General features: G+C 37.2%; 1 protein-coding gene across 1 annotated transcript in view; it reads right to left on the bottom strand.

The window, feature by feature from the left end:
• The window catches only part of LOC149160203 (GroES-like zinc-binding alcohol dehydrogenase family protein), a 240,623-nt gene extending 233,458 nt beyond the window's left edge, over positions 1-7,165 (bottom strand). The window contains exon 1 of the mRNA XM_089434537.1: positions 6,686-7,165. Within this exon, the coding sequence (XP_089290663.1) occupies positions 6,686-6,913 (228 nt within the window). The 5' untranslated portion in view covers positions 6,914-7,165. The remainder of the gene's footprint in view (positions 1-6,685) is intronic.
• Positions 7,166-15,995: the final 8,830 nt, after the last annotated feature.

Genomic DNA, 15,995 nt, shown 5'->3' with positions numbered 1-15,995 from the left:
CCATTTGGTCATCCATTATCCCATAGGGTCTACCCCTTTTAGCCGCGGGAGACAGGCTTAAACGGAGAGATCAGGGATCAGGGTGACAGCCCCCGGTCTGAGCGTTGTCGTGACAATCTATGCGACAACACATCCTATAAAAGTAAGAATTTTTAAAAAGGGGTTGATATGAGGAGCTGGAGGTACACATTCCACAGCAGCTAGGATTTACCCTAGCCACAACCTGCAATCGTTATCGTGAACACGTAGCAACACTGGTGAAGTTAACCGGCTCGCTTGGGTTTTATCTTATAGGCATTGAAGAAGCCAAGGTCAACTCCATTGACACTCTTAGCATGGACACACCTTCAAATCCTGAGGAGAAGGCTTTCATTTCTCTTATCAGATCCTTGAAACCAGCTTGTGAGAGACGTCAACTGAAGATCAGGTTTGCTGAAAAGGCAGAAGCAATCCCCAAACTGACATTCTGTCTCCAAAATCAAAAAAGGGAAGCCATTCTTCTGCATGAATAAGCTTTAATTGGAAAGCTCACATGCCTTTGGCCCAGTACTCAAGCAGTCCAGGTATGGATTACAGAACATTGGAATGTTCAAGGTAAAGTATCCGGTTTTTATAGTGGCAGAGGTTTCTTTATGTTTCTATTTAGCGGCAAGGAGAAGAGGGATCTAACCTTCAGATTAGGTCCCTATTCCATGGGATCCAAGGGTATTTTCCTTTCCCGTTGGACCCTTGATTTTGATCCAGACATGGAAATCTCAATTGCCCCAATATAGGTCAGGCTGCCACACCTCCCACATCATCTTCTGCAATGAATTCACTCTTAAATATTTTGGAGATATGCTGGGCTGCTACATTGACCAAGCTGAAGCAAAAGGAAATATTTAGGGCTGTGCTAGAACTTGCGTGGAATGGATTTGGAGAAGGACCTTCCGAAGGTGGTACAACTCAACATAGGGAGCTGGAATCATCTTCAAACCCTTGATTACAAGCAGATTCCCTTCAAATTCAAATGCATTCCTGCCATGAGTATGGCGGCTGGCCACATTGCAAAGAGCTGCCCAAGAATCCAACAAACTCAACCCCCACCAAAGCAATCTCTAATTCCTTCAAATAAAAACAAGCAGGAACCTATCAAACCAGTATCTAGAAGACATAAGAAGTAGTACTCCAAGGGACCATAGACCGTAAGATACCAGTCTGGCCTCTCCATCCCCTCCAGCAATAGATTTCAAGTTCTCGAAAATTTGAAGTGGATGAGGAAAGGGTTGAGACAGATCCACCAAAGACTCAATTAGATCCTAAAGCTGGATCACCTTCTAAGATTCTAGTGGAATCAGAGAATACAGTACCAAAAAACACAGAAGGGACCCCATCTATGGAAGGAACAGCAACTTCCGTGGAAAAGGAACTGAAAGTAGAAAAAGAGGAGTCAAAGGAAGAAAAGGAGGACAATGAGGAATCAATGGATGAATAGGAAATTGCAAAGATGGATGAGAAGCAGGACCACCCCATTATACATTCCCCAGAATCTTCTAATTCCCCTTCCACTGCAGAAATCCTGAAGAAAGACTCACATCCCTTTCCCCGCTAACAAGGGAAAGGAAATCAAGTCGAAAGTAAAGAGAGAAAAAGGTGGAATCAAATATTCTCTTGGGTTGTCAACTAACTCTGGACTCTAGCCTATTTAATGGGGAAGAGCTCTCCAAAAGTGATAAATATGTTTTGTTTTGCATTTTCCTGTATGAGAAATTTGTCAGAATGTACTCTTGTACTCAAGAAACAGTAAAATTAAGTTATTGTAGAAAAAATTGCTCATCCACCTTCTAAGATTCTAGTGGAATCAGAGAATACAGTACCAAAAAACACAGAAGGGACCCCATCTATGGAAAGAACAGCAACTTCCGTGGAAAAGGAACTGAAAGTAGAAAAAGAGGAGTCAAAGGAAGAAAAGGAGGACAATGAGGAATCAATGGATGAATAGGAAATTGCAAAGATGGATGAGAAGCAGGACCACCCCATTATACATTCCCCAGAATCTTCTAATTCCCCTTCCACTGCAGAAATCCTGAAGAAAGACTCACATCCCTTTCCCCGCTAACAAGGGAAAGGAAATCAAGTCGAAAGTAAAGAGAGAAAAAGGTGGAATCAAATATTCTCTTGGGTTGTCAACTAACTCTGGACTCTAGCCTATTTAATGGGGAAGAGCTCTCCAAAAGTGATAAATATGTTTTGTTTTGCATTTTCCTGTATGAGCAATTTGTCAGAATGTACTCTTGTACTCAAGAAACAGTAAAATTAAGTTATTGTAGAAAAAATTGCTCATCCACCCCCTTTCATGTTTTTGACAGGAAGATTGCTCAGCGAGTTGGATTCATCCTCAGTCATTTTGTCTAAAATCTCAGGACTGTAGGTATTTGTACTCTTGCTGTTTAGCTTTGCTTTCGGTTTTAAAAGAACAGCAGAGGAACTTAATTCAGTTTGGAAAGAGTCCAGGCCCAGATGGGTGGACATCAATATTCTACTTAAGATTTTATGACTTTCTAGAAGAATAGCTGCTAAGAGTAATTAAGGAAGCAAGAGTCTCAGGAAAAGTGCTGGGAGCTCTGAATGTAACATTCATTGCTTTTATGATCCAGAATCTTTTGGTGACTATAGGCCCATCTCTTTGTGCAATTTCGTGTATAAGATGTTAACCAAGATTTTGACAAACAGGTTGAAATGTATATTATGATTTATCTGGTTTTGTATCAGAGGAGCAGTTTGGGTTTCCTTATAACAGACATATTCATGAGGCAGTGGGATCAGCACAAGAGGTTTTACACTCAATTAAAGTCTAAAAGCTTTCAGCAATGGTGATGAAATTGGAGTTGGTGAAGGCATTTGCTAAAATAAGTTGGCTTTATCTTAGGTTAATATTTGATGCAAATTGGGATAAGTATTGAAGTTGTCAACTGGATAATGGGGTGTCCAGCCTCAGCTTGATTTGCAATATTGATAAATGGTTTAGCTTCAAGGTTTTGTATGCCTCGAGGGGGCTCAGACAAGACTTCCCAGTGTCCTCATTTATTTTTTTACCAATTGCTGGAGAGTTAAGTAGGATGACAGAATCCAGCAAAAGAGAAGAGTCCATTAAGGGCAGAAAAATGGGGAATGACCTGTCCTTATCTCACTTGTTATTTGTAGATGATGCCATCCCCTTTTGAGTTGGGACTGAAAGAGAAGCTGCAAAGTACAGAAATCCTAAATCAACGTTGTAAAGCCAGAGTAATGGAGGTGAATGTTTATAAGAGCTCCATTTTATTTAATGGAATTGGGGAAGATCTTGAAAAACAATTCAATGATGTGCTGCGCTTTACTTCTGTATCTTTTGAAAATGGGCTTAAATATATTGGGCTCTTTCTAAAACCAATTGACTATAGATATAAGGATTGGTCCTACCTCTGAAAAAAATAATTGAGAAGAGTGCGACTAATTGGTGCTATAGATGCTTATTCAGAGGCAGATTTACTTTAGTGAAATCAGATTTGGAGGGGATTCCAGTATATTGGTTATCCTTAACCTACATCCCAAAAGGAATCCTGGAAAAGATAAGAAAAAAGTGCTTTAGCTTTCTGTGGACAGGCTAGAGAGAGAGGGAAGGAATCCCTTTGATCAAATGGAAAAGACTAGCAAAGCAAAAAGAGAATGGGTGATGGGGATTGAAGAACATACGTCTATTTGGGCAAGCTTTGGCAGCTAAAAGTTATGGAAATTGATGCCAATTGAAGGCCTGTAGGGAGAATAATGACAGAAAAATATATAGCACCTGGAACTTTAAAGGACCAGATTAGGAAAGGAAAGAAGGCTTTTGAAGGAGCTTCGGTGATCTGGAAAGCTTTGGTAAAAGCTTTTCCACTGCTAAGGAAATGATTAGTGTGGAAAATAGGAAGAGGAAACAGAGTAAGATTAGGAGAACATCCTTGGTCGGGATGCAAAGGTATATACAGACTTTCAGATGGTATCTAAATAATCTCGAGATTCATAGTCTAGCAGATGTTGCTAATCCAAGGAACGGTAACATATGGAACCATGGATGGAAGGCAGCAACATTATTAGATCTACAGGGGGAGATAGCAGAGGAATGGCATCAGTACATAATCACTCTAAAACACAGTACTATACGATTAAAAGATGACGATGATGTGATCATGTGGTCAAAGAACAAAAGTTTAGGAAATTACACAGCTAGATTGGGATATGAAGTGAAGATGGAAGAAGAAAAGGAGGGACAACAAAGGTGGTGGTGGAAGTCAAATTGGAAGCTGCAATGCTCATTAAAAGCAAGAATATCTAATAAGGTCCTCACTCAAGACATTTGCAATAAGAGGACCTGGCATGGTCCAGGAAGGTGCATCCTATGCAAAAACAACAAGGAAAGCATAGATCATAGATTGTCCTCTCACAAAGAAAGTATGCCTTGAAGCACTGAATCTGACAAATAGAAGGAAAAAGGTCAGGGGAAAACATTTATGATTGTTTAAAGGATGGTACAACGATAAAACAGTAGTCGAGCATAAAGCTCTACCTTACACAAGTTCATGTGCATTATGGATAGCTAAAAATGACAAGATATTTCAAAGCAAGGGGATTTTTCCACTACAGTTAAGATATGCATATGAAGGATTTTGGAAGAATAGTAGAATTCCAGTACCTCCAGAAATAGATAAGAGCAAAGCTTGGCAATTACTTTGACAGAGCTGGCCAAGAATTCCCAGGCATCTGTGGATTTGGAGGGGCTCTACATATGGCGGACAATCATTTTATTTAATTCAAAGTAAGTTATTGTCAGGGGTCAAATAATAAGGCAGAATTGTGTGCTCCGTGGATATTGTTAAAAATAGCTTTTGGGAAAGGTAATTCCAACATTCAAATTCTGGGGAACTCAAAGCTCATTCTTGAATGGGTAACAGGTGAAAGCACACTGGAAAACCTTCTCCTACGGCCATCCATGGACAAATTTAAAGAGGTAAGAAATATGTTCAAGCATGTCTCATTCCAACAAGTAGATAACTAAATGAACATGCAGATAGACTTTCTAAAGAATCTTATCTCTTTAGGAGGAACTGTTGGTAACAGGTGAATCTGAAAACGAAATCTCCCATCCAGATACGGTTATTTTGCTGGACTGAAAATCAGAGGAATTGGAAATTTATGTTCAAATGTAGAAGTCTGAGTCTGTGGAGCAGGGCTGTATAGCCCTTTTGATTTAATTTTTGGACTAGCCTTCTAAAGCCAAAATTGAGGACTGTATAATGTAGTCCATTTCAGACTGTTTAGTTGAGTCCAGTGTCTTGGATCAGAAGGAGAAGTGAGGCTTTATCCTCAGCAGTGCTGAAAAGGCACTTAGCAAATATACATTTTTTTCATTGAAAAACAAAAATGTCATTCTTGGGACATCCTATAATATAACCTATAGACTATAAACAGCTCAATTGCCTCTTACACCATTAAGAAAACAAGACAAACTCCTACAAATGCCAGTTTGAACAACAATCACATTGAGTACAAGATTGGCGAAGAAGAGAATCCACTGAAGCAACTGCTAGGAAGTTGGAACAGATTAATTTCATTAAATTGGGGATCTAATTACAAAAATGCTAGATTGTAAAATAAAACTTTTAAAGAAATGGCGCAGTGTACTAGTAAAAGATTATTTTACTGAAATAGGACTTCTAATGACAAAAACCTTTAGATCAGCAGCCAAGACTTCTAAAAATACAGTAAACCACTTCTAAAAGATAATCTCATCAAGTAAACTCATTCTAACAGATTATTACCATTCACCCTTCCCCCTCTTTAGAGTAACTTTATTCGACCCTTTCGGGCAGGGTGATTTGAAGAGTGCCCCAAATCACCAGGACCACTATGAATGACATCATGAGTGGATAGACCATCTTAGAACAACATATACATTGAGTACAAGATAACCAAATAAATGCATACACTCAAGCAACTATAGCGACAGATAAGTTCCAACTTTAACTAATAACAGAGATGCTAGATTGTAGAACAAAGGTTTTAAGGACATCATAAAAACTACTGATACTATATAATTTTACTATAGTAGGAATTCTGATGAGAAAAGTCCTAGGTCAGGGCCAACAATGTTAAAAATACAGTAAGCTACTCATAACAGATCATTCCATCGACTAGACTCGAACTAATGGGCTTTCACAGTCCCCACCTCCCCCTCTTTCCAGCAACTTTATTCAATCATTTTGGTGAGAGTGATTCCGAGAGTGCCCTGGATGTAATTGTAAGCTAATAGACCATAATGATAAAAAATTGATGAATGGGCGATGTGAGGCAACTGTAAGCAATAGACCATGATGATTGAAAATCGGTAAGTAGGTAACGTGTCCCGGATGATAAACCATGTTGGCTAAAGATTGGTCAGCAAGTAGGCTGATAATATGGATCCCTAATAAGCATGGCGTTCAGGCCTAAGCTTGGCAGCGCAAGATAAAACATTAAGACGTCTAATAACAGAGGTCACAGAGAAACATTATTAAAATACTTACAATACTATCGAAAGGATAGATTGTCTGAATAGATGTAACAGAAATTAATTGAAAAGATATTTCTAAACTGCCGCATTCGTCCTATATGCGTACATATATTTCACATATTTCCAATGAAAACTCACCCGACAATCCAGAGGATTGATTCCTACTGCAGCAGTCCGAACCAGCACCTCTGAAGCTCCTAAATCCGGGAGACCAACATTGTGACGCAGCTCCAAAACCTCTGGCCCACCAAATCTAGGCAAGACAACTGCTCTGCATGTGGAAATTAATCTGGTATTCGCGTTCTTCAATGTTGATATTGAACTGTTAATTGCATACTCAATTGATCTCCTAGCTATTCTAATCATTTTTTTGAAAAATATTGCTTGTGATTTTGATCAAATCCTGACGGTGGCACTCCGGGGTCTGACTTAAACTTCTGCAATGCTACAGTTGGGACGTCCTCGCTTGCATTAGAGGGGCATTTTTACTTCTTGGATCCATATGCACTGACACCCGGATCTCTGTGGATTAAAAACACTGTATCCCAGCTGCTAATGGATTAAGTAGCATTGAAAATGAAGAGGTTTGAATAGTCGGTATTGGGAAAATGCCAAACGCAAGGCGCTCTTATGTCCCCGTTTTTCATTCCTAGAGGCGCCACGTAAATGAAAATTGAAACATTAAAACTATGGTATAGGGTCCTTGACAATAACATTACATTATTAGGAGATTGTCAAAAGTGAGTAAATGTCAGTTTTTTTACATTATAATGATACTCTAATGATAATTTATTTAGGATTTATGATTTGAAATACTTGTGATGGAATAGATTCTTCTATGCAATAAGTTTGCATTCCTCTTACGACTAGGCTTTACCTTAGCATTGGAGAAGAATAAATCACTTTTTCGATGAAGTGCAGATTGCTCTCACCGCGTCTTTGAGCAACATTTTTTAATGGATAATCTTAAATTCGTGTTAGCACGTGTTTTAATTGTATGACTTTTGATCTCATAAAAGGCTTTTGATTTCATTAAAGTGGTCAAAATTTTGGTGAGTATATTGAAATCGAGTTGTCTTTAATGTGAATTTTTTAGACTTTTTCAGGTGGGTTTTTTTGGTCTAATTTCTCTAAAATCTAGAAAGAATTTATTGAAATCACAAGTTTGATGGGTAACCCCTGCACAATCCAAGTGCCTTAGGGTTTTTGAGGGTGTTGAATCCATATATACAGTCAAAAAACCAGTTTACATAACACAAATCAAGATTTCACCTCAAATTTTTCGCCGGATTCCGGCACCAGAAAGTTCAAAAAGTTGCACTAAAGACAACTCCTATTTAAACTAGTGATCAATGGGAATGACAAAGAATGACTTTCACTTAAATAGATTTAAAATAATTTTGATCTTATCAAAGTGTTCAAAATCTTGGTGAGCATATTGAAATTAGTGAAAATATCATAGCCTTTGTATAATAGATTTGTTGAAAGGTTGGACTCCATACTCCAAAAAGAATTCTAGTGTTCAAATTCAAGAAAAAAGACATTCGTTCTATTTTAACAAGTATTGATTGAAAAGTTGTAGGGCTCTAGCATAGCTAAGGACTATAAAGTTGTGGATAGTAGAGTGTTGATTACCCAAGATAAAAGACCAGGTAAATCTATTTCCATATGGATAAGGATATTTTGTGTTTTTATTCCAATATATGAAGGATATGGATCTTATTTTTCCCTCTGGACCTTATTGCATGGGACCTCGATGAATATTTTTAACTCGCCATCCCTTGACTTCAACCCAAAATAAGAGTACAACAACTCCTTTTATGGGTTGGGATGCCCCCACCTCCCATCAATATTTTAGGACGAAAGCACCTTCGCAACCATCAAAGACAAATTGGGTCAATACATTAACAAAGTCAAACCAAAAAGAAATGTGTATTCTTGTGTGAGAAGGTGTATGGAAGTGGATTTAGAGAAGCGTCTTCCAAAGGTGTTGCAAATAAATATAGACTACTGGAGCCACCTATGACAATTAGATTATGAGTGACTCCCCTTCATAAGCAATTTGTGCTATGAGTATGGGCATTTTGCTAAAAAATTGTGTAATTATTCAAAAGGACTAGACTCTTCCTAAGTAGCATTCAAACCTCTCTATTCACATAAAACAAAATCAATCAGTCCCACGAATAGCAAGCACAAGGAATGACAAATTAAAGAGTTATGACATATAAAGAAAACCCATTAGAAACATCCCAAGTGAAGGCCAGCAACTTTGTGGTCTTTAAAAAATTAAAAGCTCTAGAAAAGGAAAATGAGGTGATGGAGAAGAACACTATCAACCCCATCAATGAGTGACAAACTAATAATTAACCAATTCCATGGCTACTTTAGAAATGTGGAAAGGATACCAAGCATACCCATAAATGCACTACCTAGCAGCAAAGACCCTCAAAATAGTAAGCATACCCCCTATTCTTGACATATATTATATCGACATCTTATGAAAAGAAGCTTCTCTTCACCCACCCCACTTATAAGAGGCATGTGATCCAATCTAGAATGTCGAGATATAAAAAGCAAACAAAACAAAGCACATAGTCCTCAAAGTTAGTTTGCTACTTCTTAATTAGAGTTTCGATTTAATAGTATTTGGGACTATATTTTGTGATGTTTTGTCAAATAGAATTATTTTGATCAATAAATACCCTTGGCATGCCTATAATAGCATGAATAAGGTGGTTAGGGATAATGAATTTTTAGATGTTAAACTTTATATTTTTTAATGACAAGTTACAACCGAATCTCAATTTTGTATTAGAATGTTTTATTCTTTGATTGTGACTTTTTAATATAAAATATAACCATTATCATTAGAGGAAAAAAGGAAAATAGTCCACATGAAGAACTAAAGGAAAATTAGAGAAAAGAGATAATAAACTTGAACAACAAAATTAATACGTAATATTTTAAGTTAATGTTTTAAGTCATCTTTAATTACTTCTCATAAATTTAATACTTAATGTTTTAAGTCATTGTTAATTACTTCTCATAATAGTGCATTAGAGAATTTTACAAAATCTTCAATTTGTCAAACACATACATAGCTCCACAAAGTGGAATGTTGAACTCTCCAAGGTTACACACTTGTTTATGAAGGCCATCCATGATTAAGGAAGAGATATTTTGCTTATCAACACTTCCTAACAATAGGTTTGTGATACTTTGATATAATATGCAAAACAATGATATGGTGTGCTTCTTCTTCTCAAGGAACCTTTTGAGGTAGCATGCACATAGTGGAAACAACCATTATGAATCTTTAAACAAAATCATTAAGATAATATGGTACTAATGAGTTTTAATCTGTGACTACTCTCATGGTACCAAGTGTGACTTGTAGAGTCAATGAAAATAAGAAATTAATATTTCCCCCACTAAAATTCGAGTCTATCTAATGACAAGCTTATGGATGCACTAATAATTAGGGCTAAGTACAAGTCTTGAGCATCATAATAGATATCACCCACTCATGATCTCTTAGTTCAAGGATTCTAAGTTGAATGTTGTTAGTTGTAATTTCTCCCAAGTAGGAATAACACAAGCTAGTCACCTCATGATAAAGGAAAACCAATTTTAAAAAATTATTTTAGTGTTGAGTTAACCCAATGTAATAATGATAAGTTGGTTTCTCCATTTTCTAACTCTCTGCATGTGTGGGATGCACATACAATCTAATTTGGTTTTCTTTTATTGATCCAAGAAAAACTTGAATGAGATTATAAAGAATGGGACCCAAGAATAGAGAGGAAAATGAAATAAGTATAAAAAAAATAAAGTAAATTAACAAGTGTGGGGTAGATGAGTTAAATAAAGCCCATGGCAAGGTGGAAGAAATTATTAAAACCTGGGGAGAATTATCATTAAAGAAAAAAGGTATGGGATAAGGGGCACTCATTATGCCTTTCTCAATGTTTTTCCTAACATGACAATGATACAAATCCATCCATGAAAACCTTCTTGTTGAGGGGTGATAGGTGCAAAGGAAACAACTAGGAATAAGCATATGCCCTGCTCCAAGGTCTATCATTGGCACACCAATAGGACATATCGAAGATATTGGTATTTGGGGATTCCAAAATTATCATCACGCACATGATTCATGGTACAACTCTAAGGAATAATAAGTTGGCTTATGTTATGTTTCGAATTAGAATCCTTAAAGGAAGGTTTGATTATGTGAAATGGTTCCATGTCCTACATGGCAACAACAAACATGCAAACATAGAAGCCATTATGGACACAAAAAATTGGGGCATTTACTAGTTGATGGACATGAGTATTATGAAAACATTGCATAGCCACATGTTTTAGTCAAAATGGGAATTTCCTCGTTTACTATGAAGAAGAATATTTTGTTTAATCTCCCCTCGGAGGCAGGAGATTGGTTGCCTCTTTCATTATACTTGTCCATGTTGACTTTGATCACAACGTTTATATTATAATAAAATTTCCCATTATTTTCTAAAAAAAAAAACTGCTTAACCCATAAATATAATCTCAGCAATTTGAATTTGTAATCTTAGACAATAATTGATGTCTGAATCCATCCAAATGAACAAAATCACAATTGTAACAACCAAAATAAGCAATTTCGACAGTTTTGAATTCATTGAATTCCAAAAGAGTTGTCGAAATAAAGTGATATAAATGCCCCTTATATTATCTCGAGAAAAAATAGTATTAGAAAAAGCACACAAGGTTAAGTGGAAGAACAGAATGATTAAAACGACAATAACAGCAACAACATTGAACACCAACTAGCTAAGAAAAGGAAGAATGCATAAAAGTTATCACATGATGAAAATAAATATGTAAAATGAGCAAGATGGCGTGTGAGAGAAAAAAATGTGTCAAATAAATTAAGGAAAGATTTTGGTTACATAGTAGAGAAAGAAAGAGGGGAAGTGAAAAAAAGAAGAAGAGAATAATGGAAAAAGGGAATGAAAATGGCTTTTAGAGATAAAAGTTGTGGAAAATATTAAAGAATAATATTTAGATAAGAAATAATAAAGAATAACAATTGAATGGAAAAATGAAAGTGATAAAGATTTGGAAGTATAAAATAGAAATATTAAAAGAACATGGAAAAAGAAAGAGAAATTGAAAATATCATCTTGTGTGATTTTAAATTTAATTTATTTTACAATATAATATTTAATAATATTTTTTAATTTAATCATTTTAATTAATTTAATATATAAAATTTATTAATTAAGACAATACATTTATATGATGTAAATGTGATCATAAGTTAATTTTGAAATACAATCAAATTTATAGTGTGGTAAGGGAGATACGCGAGCTTTGTGACATTCGTTTCCTGGTGGCTAGGGTTTCCTTAGTCGCTACAATCTTGCAGGTTCAGGCATAGATGCCCCATAGGTTTCCATCGCAACTTCGGTGAATAAGAATGTCCTTGTCTGAATTTTTGAATTTCGTGAATCGTTGGTTGCTTGCTAACTGTGTGTGGTTGTTGTTGCCCCGCTTCAGTAGATCAGGATCCCACGGAAGTCAATGCCATTGTTTCATAGGTATGAAGAGATTTTTTGCTCTGCCTTGTTTTAAGTAAGTGTGATCTTCATTTTGAAATGGTTGTCTCAAAGGGGGTTGTTCCCTCGCCAACAAATGAAGTTGCAACCTTCCAGGTCCTCATAGCTTCTCACCCGAAAAACCTAGATCTAAGGAAGTGTATGCAAAATTTGTAAAGAAGGCAAAGATTGTTCCCTCGGTGGCCCTTCCCACGGGGTTTCAAAGAACTTCCTTAACATATTTAGAATAGGCTTCAGTAGGGAAGTTCACAGGAATGTGGTCATCCCCAAGATCTATGGAGTTATGGTTGGATAAAACTTGGAAGTCATTAATGAAAGGTAATATTGGAATGTATGCATGCAAGAATGGTTTTTTCCCTTCCTATTTGAATTTAAGGAAGATGAAGATGTAATTTTTCGAAATGGACCTTATTTTTTCAAGGCCAAATGTATGTATTTGAACAAATGGTCACTAGACTTTGATCTAGATGAAGATATCCCAAATGTTGTTCTTGTTTGGGTCAAGATCCCCTGAATTTATGGAGTTATGGTTGGATAAAACTTGGAAGTCATTAATGAAAGGTAATATTGGAATGTATGCATGCAAGAATGGTTTTTTCCCTTCCTGTTTGAATTTAAGGAAGATAAAGATGTAATTTTTAGAGATGGACCTTATTTTTTCAGGGTCAAAGGTATGTATTTGAACAAATGGTCACTAGACTTTGATCTAGATGAATATATCCCAAATGTTGTTCTTGTTTGGGTCAAGATCCCTCGAATCCTGCTTTCATGCTGGAGTGATGATTGTCTGCGAGCAATCGAAAATGGGTTGGGGAAATATTTGGATAGGGTTGAACTCAAAGGATTCTAGTTTGGAGGTGGAAAATTTTGCCTTGAATTAGATCTAAAGAAAAGGTTTCCTCATAAATAAATCTCACATAGGTAGAATGGTCCCACTGTCAGACTCTTGACTATGTACAATTACCTTTCAACCATTTTGCAAGGGATTGCAAGAAGTCACAATCTAGTAAAGCGGTGGATATGACATCAGGTCAAGAAGAGCAATGGCAAACTCAATAAAAGGGTAGGAACAAAGGAAATCTAGTGACAACTAAGTCCTAATCCATTGATTTGTATATGAAACTACTTGAGGTTTATGTAAATTGCAAGTGATTAAATTTGAGTTTTTAGCCTCTTATGTTAAGTTCATAAATACATGAATTTAAACTTCAGAATTTTCAGAATAATGTAGACAATACCACCATATTATTAAACACAAAACAACAAGTGATGAAGGAGTTCACCCCTCCTGGGCTACGTCTCCTGGTCCAGCTTCCAATGCTTGGGCCTATATCATTATGCTCATAAAAATAGTGATTACATCATGTTACAGTGCTCAAATGGCTTCAACAATAGCTCTAATGGCTTCAGAGCTATCAAAAAACCCTATCTAGCCTCTTTCTGCTCCCAAAAAGACAAAAATTTGAGAAAGTTGTGCCTCTTTCTCTCTTTTCCCAAATTTTGCAACTAATCTCCCCACAATTTGGTGGAAACCTGGCTCAGGCACCCGAAACGCGGAAACTTCCTGTTAAACCTGGCACGATTCCCGCTTGGTGGGGGAAATTGTAGGACAAATAAGGGTGTCTTTAAGCCCCTAGTCCCGAAAATCCTAGTCACATGATGACCATATGACCGAAAAAGGTGTCAACTTTTGGGGGCTCTGTTTAGCCCGTGTCGCTGGTGCACCCCTAATCTCGTGCTGCGCATATGACCCTTGGCTGGCCCCTACAACTTGGCTCTCGGTGGAGGTCATATGGGTGTGTGGTGCTAAGGTTTTAAGGGTAAGCTGTATATGCGTTGTGCTTGGTTACATGCGGTTCGATCCCGCGGCCTTGGGCTGGGCTAGGGCCTAGCCCTTGGCCCCCTGCCCGTCATCCCGTGGCGCTGGGGTAGCCAGGGGCTAGGCCTTAGCCCGACCCCCCATGCCAAATGCACCCATATCCAAACTTAAATAGGATTTGTTTGCATTGTATTAACAAGAACCATTATGTATCATGTTGGTAAGGGTTGCGGTTAGCTTGGATGAGGTCATAGTTTCGAACCCTTGGAGTTTCATTTCAACCCTTAACCAAATTTTGGTGCTCACCGAGGTGCCACGTGGCAGCCTGTGGTTGGGCCACGTGGCAGCCTGTGGTTGGGTCACGTGGCATCTTGTGGTTGGTCCACCTCAAACAAGTCATCCTCCAATAAAAATTTACCAACTCATAGCCAATAATAACTTGCGAAGTGTCGCGCTACCATTGGCCCGTGGAACCCAGTCACCATGCCAGTCAGTTGTACAGATTGCTAACTGGGCAACCCTACACTGCCAAAAACCAAATTTTTACCTATTTCCACAAACTAGCAAAACTCATTTCTGGGAACATACGATGTCTATTTTTGCTAAACGAATTGTGCCAAATTCAGAACGACGAGATCTACGCGGTCATTCAAGTTTCAATCCATTCCGAAAGCTTTGAAATTTGAGCATATTTTTTATCCATCAGATCACTCCTCTCCATTGAAAGCTTTTGGACCCCAAAATCTCCTTATTACTAAACAATTAGATGAGGGTACATCCCCCTCACCCTTCGAGTCTCAACCCACTGGAATTTGCTTGAATTCAACAATTTGAGATTTTCATGAAAACTGATATTTTTCCTTGATTCTGGAGACCCCACCTTGGTGTTGTAGATACCATCTTGCTGCAATTTCCCAGAATTTGCAGAACAGCAGACTATCCTTGAAGGAACAAACATATTCCCTCCACGGTTGTCAATCAAAGGAAACTTAAACAACTTGAAATTCTTCTCACCTCGAACATTGTCGACATGACAATGTTTAGCTTGTCTTGCCTTGTACTTGGCTCGACTCTTGACCAAGTGTTTTCACCATTTCCATGCACCATTTTGAAACCCCCAAGAAGAACTTGTGGAACCTATGCCTTCTTTGTCAAATTTCTTTGGCACTTTCTCTTTGACCTTTGCACTCTTTAGCATTGACATCTTGTTCCCATCATTGTTCAACAATGATGTATGCTGCTGCAATTTTTCCTCATCTTGTTTACCTCTTTTAAGAGGCAACATGTTAGAACCCCAAAACAACTTATTACAACCATCAGCAGCCTTAACGAAATCATATTTTTCATTTGATGCATTTCCTTGAAAGGCCTCATTCACAACATCTTGATGTTTAACATCAACAAAGCAAAATTTAGACTTGCATTCACAATTCTCTTCATTTTTCCAGCATGCATAAGAGACAAACTCATCTTTTTATGATGTGATCTAACTATATACTCAATCCCATTGTTGAAAAAGTGATACTTATTCTCATGGCGATGAAAGATTGCTCTCCTATCATAAAGATATGGGCTTCCCAAAACAATACCAGAAATCTCAAGTGGAACTACATCAAGTTCAACTTCATCAAGAAAGTGCAGTAATTGCAAATTTAAGGATGCACTTCCTTGTCACCTGAAATGTTGCATTCTTACATATCCAACCTAAAGGATAAGGTCTTGAATGTGGAATGGTTTCTAGATTTAACTTCTTGACTAAGTCTTCAGAAATCAAATTTGCTTGTGACCCACTATCAAATAGTGTGCCAGTTTTGGTATGCTTTGAAACAACTCTAATGTGGAAAAGTTCAATTTTTGTTTCATTATCTTGACTATCATTGGAACAACTTGAAGAACTAGTGCTTGCTATGTTCTTACCTTTCAAACCTATCATTGTAATCTTGGTTTTATCTCCTAAATCAGAACCTAAGTCATGTTCTATAATTACAGTTGTTTTCTCCTTCTCTTTGTTTTTAAGTTTTTT

Source organism: Pinus tabuliformis, chromosome 5_2, assembly GCF_031772625.1.
Source record: "Pinus tabuliformis cultivar Carrire ecotype Pingquan chromosome 5_2, CPIR1, whole genome shotgun sequence".
Taxonomy (NCBI): Eukaryota; Viridiplantae; Streptophyta; class Pinopsida; order Pinales; family Pinaceae; genus Pinus; species Pinus tabuliformis.
This window is presented reverse-complemented; position numbering and strand designations above follow the sequence as displayed.